Source organism: Chroicocephalus ridibundus, chromosome 2, assembly GCF_963924245.1.
Source record: "Chroicocephalus ridibundus chromosome 2, bChrRid1.1, whole genome shotgun sequence".
Lineage (NCBI taxonomy): Eukaryota > Metazoa > Chordata > Aves > Charadriiformes > Laridae > Chroicocephalus > Chroicocephalus ridibundus.
Window position 1 is genome coordinate 104,727,872 of NC_086285.1, and position 14,153 is coordinate 104,742,024.

The 14,153-nt window shown below is 42.8% G+C and overlaps 1 protein-coding gene across 2 annotated transcripts in view; it reads left to right on the forward strand.

The window, feature by feature from the left end:
• Positions 1–345: 345 nt before the first annotated feature.
• The window catches only part of MBP (myelin basic protein), a 120,288-nt gene continuing 106,480 nt past the window's right edge, over positions 346–14,153 (forward strand). The window contains exon 1 of one of the 2 annotated variants that reach the window (XM_063326400.1): positions 346–580. Coding sequence is in view for 1 of the 2 variants with exons in the window: in XM_063326403.1 (XP_063182473.1) it covers positions 538–580 (43 nt within the window). In the remaining variant the exon portion in view is untranslated. The remainder of the gene's footprint in view (positions 581–14,153) is intronic. The other variant, XM_063326403.1, reaches the window with a different exon arrangement.

Genomic DNA, 14,153 nt, shown 5'->3' on the forward strand with positions numbered 1-14,153 from the left:
GACAAGTTACAGGGACCAGTCACTGGCCCACAGCTGTCAGGCCCGAGAGGCCAGAGAGCAGCCAGGCAGGTTGCCACCGCTTGCCTATCCAGCTCCTGGTGGTCTAAGCTCCCTCTCCCTCCCCTTACCCGGCAGTGGAGTGCCGCCCGGCCCCCCGAGGGTAACGGGCTTCCCTCCCTGCCTCCTTTCTCCTCCCGGGGGGGTCCCTGTCCCGCCCGCCTCCGCGGCACGGCAGCTGCCCCCGCCCGCTGCTTCCTCCTGGCGGCGGGGAGCGGCTGCCGGACGCACCTCCCGCCCAGGTACCGGGGGCCGCCGCCGCGCTTTCAAGGGAGGGGGGGAGCCAGGAAAAAGCAAGACAACAAACGGCAACGCGCCGGCGGGGAGCGGGGGGAGCTCCTCGCTCGGGGGCGGGAGGAAGGGAGTCAGGCGCGATCCTGAGCTTTCGTCCCTCCCGGCTCCATCTCTGCCTCTCCCGGTGGGTGGCGGGGGGGCACGGGGGGGTGTGCTGCCCCCTCGCACCCCGGCTGCCCCCGCTGCATGCAGCCGCCGGAGCGCCGCAGCCCAAGAGGACACGCCAGGGGTGCGTTGTGATTTATTCCTTTCTTTTTATTATTTTATGGGGGTTTTATATTATTTCTCTCCGGGAGGCTTCGGGGAGGGGAGCCCTGTGTGGAGCGGAGCCGTGTAGGGAGGGGAGCGGGGCACCCCGGCGGGCGAACGGGGCACCCCGGGGGGCGAGCAGACCTCCGTCCACCGCCCCCACCCCGTCCCCGCCGGTTGCTCTGGGGCCGCGCCCGCTCCACACGCCGGGCTCCGCCGTGGTTGTTGTTGTTGCGCTCCGGGGAAGGAGGCGGTAGAGCCAGCGGTTCACCCGGGGCGGGGGGGGGGGTGGTGGTGGTGGTAGCGTTTCGACTCGCTTCCCTTCCTCTTCGCCGCCTGTGACACCCTCCCCCCCCCCCCCCCCCCCCGACCTCCAACCCCGCGTCGCGCCCCCTCGGTGGGGCGGGCGTCGGGGAGCTCGGCGGGACACCTGAAGCAGGTGGCGCCGGCAGCGGTAAGGTGGCCCCCGGGCTCCCTCCTCCCCTTGATTCCGCCTCCGGGACGGGTACCCCTGCCGGCAGGGCGAGCAGCGCTGGGGGCTGAGCCGCCCGCCGCGGAGGCAGCTGCCGGGGCCGGGGCCGGTGCGTTACACAACGGGGCGAAGGGCGAGGGGGGGGGGGGGGGGTGGCACAGCCTGTGGCGGCCCGGCCGGCAGCGGGAGGCCTGAAGCCGGTACCGTGGGCTTCCGGTTTCACATCGTGGCTGTGCCCGGAGTTTTAAACAGAAATGGCCAACTTCTCCTTTTTATTTTTTTTTCTTCTTCTCTTTTTTTTTTTTCTTTTTTTTCTTACCTCAGGGAGGGTAAAGCCGCGCGCCAGGCGCTGGCGGGCGGCGGAGGAGCGGGGCAGGTGCTGCTGCCCCCGCCGCCATCCCACTGGCTGCTTCCCCGCCGTGCCCTGCCCTCCCCTGCCCGGGCACTCCCCGCCTCTCGCCGGGCACGATTCCCGGTGAAGTTCCGTGCGAGGAAACTGTCCCGTGGGGAATGCCTGAAAGCGCGCCCGGTGGCGGGGACCGGGCTGCGGCCCAGGTGCCGCGGTTGGGCTTCCCGCCCCCCTGGCTCCTGTCAGCGCCTTCCTCGAGGCCCCGCCGCCGGGGCCCGCCGCCACCACCTCCTTCTCTTCCTCCTCCTCCTCTTCCTCCTCCCTCTCCCTCTCTCACCGGCTCGGCGCCGCCGACCCCCTCGGTGCGCGTCCCCGTCGGTGCGGTGGCTCGTGGAGGGGTTTGGCGGCGTTTCAAACAAGTCTCGGTGGGGCTGCGGCAGTCGGGGTTTCTCCGCCTGCTCCTGGGGACTCCTTGGGAAATCGCTGCCGGGTTTGTCTGGGGAAGGGTGTAAACACCTATTTTTGTAATTTTTGTAGGTAGGTCGGTCGCGATTGGGTTTCCCTGCGGGCATCGCGTTTGGCCTTCGGATGCTACGCTTGGAGGAATGTTGATTTAAAAACAAAACAAAAACATGAAGAAACTGTGAAAATAAAGGCTTTCTTGTGGAGAAAATAAAGTTTCCCCCCTCTTCAGTGGGCACCAGAATTGACTCTCAGGTGATCAGGAGTGACAGCACGTATATATAGCACTGTTCTATTTCTGTTATATTCGCTAATTATTCTTAAAATGCTGAGATTAATAAACGGGAATTTGCGTCTATGGAGTACTGCTAGTTCACAGACACAAACAAGTTAACCTGTAGACTGTGGGGCGATTGTGTATAAAGGCTTGAAATACCCATCTGGAAGGATGATGAGGTGCTCCCTGTCGGTCAAGGTAAATAATAACAGAGTAAGAGACAGTCTTGGTTTATGTTAATGATTTGATTACTGTTGGCAGTTTGGTAGGAAACATTTCTTTGAAGTCTTTAAATAGACTTAGAGCAGTTAGTGATAACTGGTATGAGTCTGTCAAAGCTCCCAGCCATCATGGATTGTTACACTTTTCGTGTGTTACATGAGCTCTGCCTGTATGCATTCTGAATTATTCTAAAGACCACCCATGAGAACATTAAAAATGCCATACCGGCATATACCGAAGTTTCTACTGGCAGCAGCCACGACTAGGTGCCTAGAGAGGACCACAGCAGGGAAAGCTTGCAGTGATGCTTCCCCAGAATGCTCTCTCCAGGCAGCTGTGGCTCAAGGATTCCCTTGGGTAAAAGTGTTGCCTTTGTGCCTGAAAGACACAAAGTTTGTTAGTTTTTTTCCTTTAATCTTATACAGTGGCTTTGGCAGCTATGTAGACTTCTAGTAAGATAATACTAGAAATAGGTAACCAGATGGAGCGTTTTACAGATGTTGCTGATCACTAATAAGACAATCAAAGGGCAATTTCTAGTTTGTAAAGGCCCATGCATAGAAGTTATATTAACGGATATTTATTTTCCAAGCCATGTTCATGCATTAGGCTCTGAGTCAATCCATCTAAAATAAAGTTTGATATTTGTAATGAAAAAAAAAAAAGGCAGAGAGTGGTATGCTCTTCTAACGTATCCTAATGAAAGGGATTCAAATTCATTTTCACTGAGCTGGGAGAATAGTCATGAATAAAATGTAATGTTTTGTCAGCTTCACTGGATTTATAATAAGGAGAGAATTAAGAACAGAAATTGGGGGTTTATGCCATGCTCTACAACTAAAAAATGTACACAAACTTTCAAAGCCTCTGTTCTGTAATGATAATTACTATGAATAAGGTAGTGAATGTTACAGTCATTATCGTGGTGTTAAATTCTGGCCCACCATAGACCCTCTACTTTATGAAATTGCAGCATGTTACTTAAACATAGTTTCATATTTTGAGTAGCTTAATTTTGTGTGTTCATGAAAATTGCATTGGGATTTATTCCTCGTAAAGTCAGCTCCCATATGAGACTTAGATTTCTAGTCAGCTAAGGCCTTACATCCTTTTTAAAGACAAGGTTGACAGAATTATAAACATCATGGACTCAAAATATCCTGCACATGCAGAGAGGGATTATATCTGTTTTCAAGGCATGGCAACAACCAAGACTTGGCATTGGTCACCCTGTGAATCGATAGCATAATTGGGACATGCTTCCAGTTCTTTCCAGTTCTGAGAGTTTGAGAAGATGAGTGTTAGCAGTGTGTTGTATTACAACTGAAGGTACGCGGAATAGTAATGGCAGGATTAGGCAAGAGAGCAACCCATCCTAGGGGAATGCCAGTGTTCTCTTTCGGCGTTGCCTGGAGAAACACGGAATTTGGAAAATGGGTGCTTGAGTCTCAGTACCGGCTGCGTATGCACAAATTTTGTGTTTATTCTTTTTGTGATGTTTTGTTCAGTACTCAATGTAAATTACCCATATGGTTGAAATAGCCACTTGAGTTATTTATTCCATCAAATAGAACATATCATTATAGGTTAGGCTCTAATTGCTCTGCTATGTGATTGTTATGACTGAAGAAACACCTTCATTATAAACTGTTGAGAGAAGGCAGATTAAACTGAAAACCACATCTTACACTTACTTGCAGCTAAGTAGCAAAAGTGTTAAGTGCTCAAAATGATATGCTACCCGTTTTCTGTTAACTTCTTACGTGCCAAAAGGATGGGCTACGATAGCTGAGCACTCATATATTAGAACGTAGGCAGTTTAGTTCAAATTTTTACTTACCACGTGAGAACATAACAATTTTTGACAGTCGGCACAACGTATGGACTAATGTGGACAAAATCTAGTATTCCTTGGCTAAAGCACTGAAAGCATAACCAGTGTTTAATGGGGGGGAAAGCTGGAAAGTTTGCTGTCTAAGACCCTGGTCTTCCATACAGGTTTAAAGTGTAAACTCTCTCATGGATTAAAGGATAGCACAGTCTTCTGGATCATTGGTGAGGTGCCCAGTCCTGTGGCATTTAATTACCTGAATAATTTTTCTCTTGGGCAAGATGTCACGTTGAAGCTGTGATCCATGTTTTCTGTGGTGAGGCTCTTGCTTAAAGAAAGGACACTGCTGATGAACAGCAGCAGGTCAGGAACTTTTAGATGCAGTTTTGAATACAGCCAGTTGATAGTCTTTCATAAAACAGGCATTTTTCTGGTTTCTTTAAAATCCTCTGTTGCAGCTGGAAAAGGAAAAAGCCATTACAGTTTTCTAGAATTGTTAAATGCTTCCAAAAAAAAAATCAGCAGGGCACTGACATTTCTGAAGCAGCCTGAATTTATACATATTTTAAAAAAAAGTTAGCAAGCCATGGAAGAAAAATCAGAAAAAGGATATAGGCTTTAGAGCTCAGATGCTCAAATAACTTGTACAACTGGAGTTTCAGACAGGTAACACTAGGCTCCAGTACTTTACTTGCATATTACTTGTGTTAATATCCATTTTCTGGGGCACCCAGCTTTGTGCACAAATTGCTTAATATCGACCTAATTAGATAATCAGTATAAAATTAACAAGTTGGTCTCTGAGAGACCAATCCTGTTGCCAAAGGCAGTGGCTGCCTTCAGTGGAGATTACATTAGAGTATGTTACTGTAGCCTTCAGTCGTGGTTCTGGGTCCCACTGCGCTGATCATTCTGCTGGCAGATTGTCCTCACCCCAGTGAGAGAACATGTGAATGCTGTGTTCGAGCTAAAGGAGCACAATATGGTGATGCTGACTAGGTTGTAAATGAAAACAGCGGAATCAAAATCTGGTTCTCAAGGGGTTTCGCCCACCTGAGAATTCAGACAAAATGTTCTTAGTTACGCTGAGCACTGTAGAATTAGCTGTGGTTGGAGAGAGTTGCACGAAACTTCATTGGCAGCTCTCCTCCAGCGAGACAATGATAGTGTCTAATCTTACATGCTCCGTGACATTAAATAAAGGCTATGTCATGCTCAGTTGGGGATTTTCTTTACTTAATCATTTAAATCACTATGGATTTTATGTATTTGTTTCTCTGGTGATTTTCATGCGTTAGTAGCACATGAAGAAATTTCTGTTTCTACCAGCTAATCACCATACAAATGTCAAATGTAGTCCTGGTTGAATCCTTGTGTCACATGGTCTTTTGGGTATAGTAGTAAATAATTTTGATGTTAGGTAGAGTAGGTGAGTAGCAATTTCGTTAACTTTTCTGAAGAACAAATTGTACTCATGTTTTCTTGCTTTGCCAGCTGTTTTCTGAGTGTGACTTTTGTTGTTTGGGCTTTTTAAAAAGAAATTTACTTGATGTCCAGGGTGTATCAGTTGCTCTCATCTCAATTTTTTACACCTCATCTTTGTAGTTGAGAGATTTGCAGAGACCGACACTTCTGTAAAAAGTTGATCATCCTGGGTTTAACTTTTCTGTAGAGACTGACATACAACTTCCTATATTTTCTTTAAAGGATTCAGAGTCTATTATGAACAATTTTCGTGGTTAAAGTTTCTAAATAGCAGATACTTAAACACTTCCTGACAGCATTATTCAGATTTTAATGATCTGTGTTCCTCATACTTGGAGAGAAGCTTTATGCTTCTTAAAATGTTCAGTTAAAAATAATTGGAGAACTCTTTGGTTAATATAAAGTGAGATCGTTCCTATGAGGCTTCTTGTATCAGTTGCAGTAACTGTGAAGTCCCAGCTCTGTTGCTTGGAATAGCTGTAAATCTTGGACGTAGCCCAGGAAAACCCACGCAAAGGGCAAGTGAGAGAAAAACAAGAAATAACATGGAAATTTCCAGCCATGTTTTTTTCTTCTGTCCTGAAGTGATTTTGAAATAACTCAGTAGGGAAGTTAGTTTTCTAAATCTTTTCTTCACTATGCTTTTTTTTTATTTTTATTTTGTTTTTCTGAAGCTTTTGTGAGGCCTTTCAAAGGGGAGAAACAAGCAAAGTAATAAATCCAAAAAGACTGATCAATTCAGAGGTCTCTCTCTCTTTTTTTTTTTTTTTTTTAATACAAAAGCAAATACACAACAACATATATTCCTAAAATTAATTCAGGCATGTAGTGTATTTTTATGTGTTTACCCGGTGCTTTATCTTTGGCTTCTGCTAAAGAGTTGAAATCTCTGGATCACAAATGAAAATATGTTTGTTCTTAGCCCACTTCTTACTTAGAAGTCACACAATTCAGCTAAAACAACGCAGCTGGACAAGTTATAGCTATCTTTGGAATTCAGACACTTGAAAAAAGAGGTTTGGCAGCGTCCTAACAGGCACACATCAGTGCTACCAGACACACATAAAGCTGTTCTGGTGAAAGTTTATGTACTGTTTTACAACCCTTGGACCTGGTCTTAATGTTTGCTTTTAATCCTTGACTTCCTGAAAGAGATTTTTCAAGAATACAGGAGAAGGAACATTGTAATCAAAGATACTGTTATGTTCGTCGTACCTGGCTGCATTCTTGAGTTAGTTCTCTTGATTGTGATCTTGTGAATGCACATACAAACCGATGAAAAATGATGGTTATTTGCGATGGATTAGGTCTGACTGGGGACTTGTATAGTGCAACAGCAGCCTGTCATCTTAATGGTAAGGAGTGTGTCCTCCAAAGATTCAAAAAGCCTTGAAATACAGCTGTTCTGTAGTTGTCAGTGCCCTGCCAATTTTGTTTTGGTTATAAGTTGGGCCATGATAGTTTCCAGATTAGAAGGCAATAGCATCTTCTGGGTATCCAGGGGCCTTTCAGAGGACAATGTATATCTCCTTCTATTGTGTCTAGGGATCTACTGTCAGCCCTTTTTGGACGTGGTATTGCCAAAGTGTGGTATGGTGGTAAGAAGCCAACTTGAGGTAGATTCATCTTGGGACTTAAGGTGTTTCACTGGTAAAACTGTCACAGTAAAATCATAGTTTTCAATGTAATGATAGCCTCAGAGCCCTAAGGACAGTTTTCCTGTACCTTCTACTTAGTGTTCACATTCATAGTTTTCCTTGATAGATTTCAGATAGATGTACTGAAGTAAGGTAGAGTGGCTTCAGGTTGGCAAGGCTGGTTGAGTGCATTCAGTGGTAGAGATGGTCTTTGCTGTCTCCTCAAATTTTCTTCCTCGCCAGCCTAACAGTGTCACTTTTACCTCGTCTACTGCAACTGACCAATTCTCACTCATTCCTCAGCCTTTGTATAGGCTGGGTTAGTGTCTTGATGAAGATACAGCCTAGACGTTTTTTTAATGCAGCAATTCTGCAGATCCCAGTGACAGCAGTTATTGTCTTCTGGCCTTAAAATCTCTGTGTAAACCTGAGCATCATCAATGTACCCCTAGCTCACAGCCATTTTCTTCTGACTAATATTTTTAATATGTATTTAGAACTTCTACTGGCTTCCCGTAGTACCCACTCCCAGGAAGTGTTCCTGGAGTCTGTGACAAATTCCTTGAGTAATCTGGATTGTCAGCTCATCTCAGAAGAGACTCATCAGCTTCTGGGATCACAGTTAAGTCCATGACGTCTCAGGGTTAATAGCAAAACATTGCTTTATGGTGTTGTATAATGTATTGTAATGCTTTTCACTTACCTTTCTCCATCATTGTTATTTCCCAGATGTCAACATCCCTCTTCTCTTCTGATTTAAAAAAAAAAAAACAAGTCCTTAGTTAAACTCTCTTGTCAAATCTTGTTAATTCTCTGTATGAAAAGTAGTTTTGGAATATTAGCTTAAAAGCTAGCATAGACAGAGCTTGCAGGGATCAAAATAAAATCATATACTTGTCTCTTTGAGTGTTAAGAAGGCACAGACGCAATGGTGCATACACTGTCTTTTTGTGGGGAGGACAGCTTTACAACTTTGTGTCCGGAAAAGATCTGTTACAGTGAAAACTATGGCAGCAAGGACTGAAGCTAAAACAAGGAAAATAACTGGCTGATGTTTTCAGTAGATCTGTGGTATCGTGTAAAATACTGATGAAACAATATGAAGCAGTAACTTTGGAGATTGATGTGTTCCTCAAAGCTTTATCCATAAAGAATTATATCATCATTATAACAGGAAACTTTCTGACCCTTATTGTGTTGCATTCGTGGTGTTTTGACAGCTCGCACCATTCTAGAGAGCTAAAATAGGAGCAAACCCCAGAATCCACTACAATACTAAAATCTACAATCAGGTTACACAGTGATCCCATTTTAGTTTGGCACTTTAGTGGGACGGTCACTGAGAAGCGTTCAGCAATTTGATTCCAGGCATTTTTATCTCTAGGTTGCTTAGTTCAAAGGAAAAAACCCACAATGCCTGAAAGGCTGACTAGAAGACAGTGGTGCACTGTTGTGGAAATGGTTGCTTGGAGCGCTTCATGTATGAGCAAAACTGGAGATAGCAAAGATGGGCAGAACCATTTCGCATTTCTTAAGTCAGCCTTGGTGTCAACTCTCCCTTTATTTTTGTGACAGTAGGTTCTGGTATTATTCATGGTTGGTTTTTGTTTTTTTTTTTTACCTTATTGATGTGCTTAAGAAATTGGGACTGACTTAGAGGAAAACAATTGCAATTATCTTTCACTTTGTCTCTTGTTGGGCCTTTTAGATTCTTTTCCCCAAATGGTGAAAGTTACTGTATTGAAAGAGGACTTAATAAACAAAGCGTGTAGCTTCTACAAATAGAAACTCCCTGGCTTGGTTTTTCGCAATCTTTTTTTATCTGTACTATTACTTTGCCCTGACTTGTTTGTGGAAAAGAGATAAATGTAAGCTTCTGTGTAGCTTTCATCAGCATAGTCTGACTCAGCACTGTTCACCTGGAGGGTAGGCAATAATTTGGCTTTGGTTTTGTTTTTCAGAAAGATACTCTTGTCAAATGGGAAAGAATCTGTAACAGGATCCCAGGGAAAAGTTGTTGTTGTTTTAATGTCAGTTTTAGTAGGTGCCTTTCAACCAAATGCAGGACTCTTTGTCTTGAAAAGTTCATCTCAAATTTTGGCTGACTTGTAAAGTGGATTTCAAAATGTTCTGTTCTCCTCCTCCTGTGGTAAAAAGCTTGGTATGTGGTGTGCTTATTGGGTTTTGTGTTTTTCTTTTTTTTTTTTTTTTTAATTCTAACTCCTGAATGCTACAGCCTTCTTTATCAATGAAAGCAGTATATGAAGAAATTTGGTTCCAATTGAAGGCTAGAATTGTAGCTACAAGTCATAATTCTATGTGCCCCTGGAAAGCATGAGGAAATGTTGCAAAATACTTCTCGTTACTTCTAATTGGCCTTTTATTGCGAACGGTTTGTATGTTTCATCTCTGTGAGTAATGTTTTATCCAACTGTTAGGCCTTAGTGAGAAGGGTAAAATACACCTACCACGAACAGCATATAGCAATGGCAAAAGTATACTCTTTGACTGAATGCAGTTATCTGGTACAACGCTGAGCAGCATCATACTTGCAGTTCTTAACGGCAGTTTATATTCTACCATTAGAAACTGTTCTATCAGCCACGAAATGTATGCTGTACCTGTAGTCTCTTCTTTTTTTTTATAATTAGCTTTTGGTTTTGGTGGCTTCTCGCCCATAGCTGCAGTGCTAGTAAGTGAATTAGGATTAACTGTGGTTCACATTTTTCAGTCTTCTGGCTCAGTGAGTCAAGTAGCTTTGCAGAGGCTTTTGAAGGACATGTTCTATGGGGCCCTCATCAGGCACATGACTAAACACACGCATACGCAGTTCTTTTGGTCTGCGTAATCACATACAATTCGGAGAATAGTGAAGGCATTCAATTTTACTGCACATACATAGATCACTTGTACAATATGTTTTGAATATGCCTGAAGTTTCTCCTGTCTTCCTGCTTGTGTTGTGCCTAAATGTGCATGCTCTGCTTAACATATATACACAATTCCAACGTAGATTTGTAGGCTCATTCAGGTTAGAGGAGACTTCAAGAGGTCTCCAGTCCATCCTCCTTCCTGAAGCAGGGTCATGCACAAGGTCAGACCAGGTTTCTTAGGGCTTTGTTTGGCTGGATCTTGAAAAGCTTCGAGGACAGATATTCTACTATATTTTGGGGCATCTGTTCGAATGCTCCATTGTGCTTATAGTGTATTCCCCCCCGCCCCCTTATATCTAATAAATATATATAAATTCCCTGGTTTCAGTTGACATCATTCTCCCCCTGCCATGCACAGTGGTAAAAAGCCTGCTCCACCTTCTCAGTAATCTAGTTTTAGATATTGTAAAGCCACTATTAGATTCTCCAAAGCAATAATACCTGAAATATCCCAGTGTCTTTAGCCTCTCCTCGCAAGGCAAGTGTTAAAGCCACCAACTATCTTTGTGGCCTTTCACTGAACTTGCTCCACTGGACTGATGCTTCATAGTGGGGATCCAAAAGTAGACCCAGTAGTCTCCAGATACCTGAGTATCTGATGGTACATGATGCAGAACAATTCCCTCCCTCAGTCCACTGACTGTGCTTCTGTTGCTGGATCCCAGAATGTTGTTAGCTCTCATTGCTGCCAGGTGGGCTGCTGATTCATGTCTCGCCTACTGTCCTCCAGGACCCCAGGTCCTTTTTAGCAGACCTGCTTGCCACTAACTTAGTTTTCAGGCTGTGCTCTCCTAAGGTTTATGTTGGCCCATTCCTCAAGCCTGTCAGTCCCTGCCTTCCAGTACATCAGACGCACCCCTAAGTCTGGTGTTGTCCACAGCCTCACTGAGGGTACTTTTTGTACGCTCTGCCAGGTTACTGTTAAAGATACTAAACAGAATAGGGCCCCTAATTTATCTACTTGTAACCAGATTATGGGTAGATTGGGAACTATTAACAGCTGCTCTTTGAGACTAATGATAGAGACGGAGTTTTTATCATCTAGTAGTCTGCCTATCTAGACTGTAACTTAGATCAGGTTAGGTGCAAAGATGCTGTGAGAGACAGTGTTGAAAGTTTTGTTAAAATCAAGGTAGATGACACCGCTGATCCCTGATCTACAAATCCCATCAGTTTATGACAGAGGGCAATCACCTGGAGCATTGGGCGTTGTTTAACCTCAGCAAATACACACTGTTGATTCCCAGTTGCCACCTTCTTCATATGACCAAAAGTTACATCCAGGTGGGCATATGTCTGAACATACCATGGGACTAGACTAACAAACAACGGAAGTATGCTGGACCGTGATGCTTTCTTTCCCAGTGATCCCTCAGACTTGGTAACCTGGGCATAATCCCTTTTCTGCTCTTCTTTTCTGGTTGCCCAGTTGTTGTCCATCTGTAGATGATTGAGTGCATGCTGGTCACAGGATGGAGCATCTGCATCTTGGGAATGTGGTGATGAATGAGTTGGGACTTCATGTGACCTGGGGGAACAAGCTTGTTAGGAACAGGATGTCGCTGCTAGAGTGATTCTTGCTCCCTGCTTGTGTTTGAGGTATTTGCAAGAAAGGAAGTTTGCAGCAAAAGTGACAGTAAGTTTAATAATTATATTGGTTTGATCGTTGTGTTGGTGATCAGCGTTTAGCCAGTGGGCTTTGTCTTGGATTCTCTTTTGTGTTTATTTAGGTCTATAATCTTGCCATTAGCATGATAATAACAAGAAATACATATGCAGGCGTCAGTGAGAGGGCATGTGAAAAAATCTTTATTTGCATTTAAAACTACTCTTTTTTTGGTGCTTGGTTGTTTTTTGTTGTTGTTGCTAATATGCATTTAAAACCTCTCCAGTCATGTGGTGGCTTTTTTCCTTCTAATCACCATTTTGATGTTCCCTTATTTCTCATAATTTTTTAGGTGGTCTTTGGAAAACACCACCAACCCTCAAGTGCAGTAAGACCCACAGTAAAACTGAGACTTGCTTGATTTGCACATAGTAAGAAGCAAACAAATTTAACCTGATTGTGTGGTGCTGAGCACTAAGTTCACAATGACTTTTTGGGGAATTTAGTATTCTCAAATCTTATAATTGGCACCACGTGACTTACTGGTTTAAACGTTTAATTTTCCAACTTTTTCTGTTACTGTTAAACAATGATTACTTTGTGTAGTTCATCATGTATCAAAATAATTTTGTCATGTGATGATAGTCGTCCTTAGTTTCATGCTGTAAAGAACCATACGTTATGTTTTAGGTATTAATTTTTAGTCACTGTGTTATTATTTAGGATCTGGAAAACCTCTTGGGAGTAAGGTGATAAATATATGTAATGAAACGTTTCTCGACGACCAGTAGCTGAACTGGATGTAAGAGTTACATTTGACAGTTTAGAAACGTTCTAGTAACAATCCTATCAGCAGTGAATTAATGAGAAATACAGCTTTCATGATATGTTTTGAATGGCATGTGTAATTAACTCATGATTTTAATGCTTCCAATAGTGTTCAGTTGCAGTAAGGCTTTAGTACTTTAGGAGAAAATCATAATAGATTGCAAATAATTGTCAGCATTTTAACTTAATCTTACATGTACCCCAAAATCATATTGATAATTTCTAAACTGAGACTGAAAAATGCATGTAGGGGAAGAAGTCAGATGCTAAAAGGTAAATAGTACCTCCATAGTAAGTATTGAAAACATATAGTTCTTCCTGTTATCTCTAACGTCTATGTCTCTTATATTTTGGAATCTGATTTTATGCTTTAATTATTTGTGAAGTGTAAAATCACACTTTCCTATTTTCCAGTTTAGTAAATTAATCACTGCAAATAAAAGATTAACATGTAAGTATGACAATGGTAGAATTTTACATTTCAAGAATGACCAAATGATTAAAGGTATTTCACAATCATCCATCTCTGTACTTTAATCTGACAGAAATAACCAGAGCTTTGGAAAGAGGGCAATTAAATAATTTCATAATCACTCATGCATTATAGCAATAATACTGGCACACAGAAGCATGAAAGCTGGTTTTGCAAAACAATACGATTGTCTTCAGTGAGTTTGCTCGTGTAACAAAAAACCACGCAAATAAGTAAGATCAAATGAATGCAAGAAGATTTTAAGACGTTAATGTTTGTTGTCATGCTGATTTTAAATAGATAATAAATAGATAAAAAGGTTGTTCTTCATATGTCTTTTTGTGGTATTGAATCATCTTGTGATGACTTTTTTTTTTATTGCTTGAGAGAGGCATTGACTTCGAGTATGTTGACTCAATTCCAGCTTATAATTACATTCTGTTTGTATAAAAACTTCTCCTGTAATGTCAGTTGAATAAGTTTCCTGTCATTTACTGTTTTAAGCACTTTAAGTATTCTCTGTTTAAAGGCTGTTGCAATTCAGAAATGTTTGAAATTATTTGCATTTGGTTGGGAACCCTGTGCTTTGAAGTTATTGAACAGATTTTAATCTTTATTGTAACTATAGTTGCCACTCTTAAGAAACTTACCATAATTTTACAATAATGGTTTATGTTCTCATGGTGTGACTGTACAGAGAATACTAATTTTTAGGAGGTCTGACATCACTCATGTTCCTGAAAATTAAGCTATGATTAGATTGAACTAAAAGCTACATTTAAGTTATTTCACTTCAACCTCTGTCCTAAAGAACAAGACTAGCTCCTCTGTAGAGAGACCCTTATGAATGCTGTCCCAACAGAAACTCCTAACAAAGAGCCTGATGTAGGCAGGTGACTTTTCAGCCTCGCAAAAGTAGTACCAGTTCACATGAAACAGAGGAAACAAAAATTATGTCCAGGGGAAAGTGAGGCGAGAA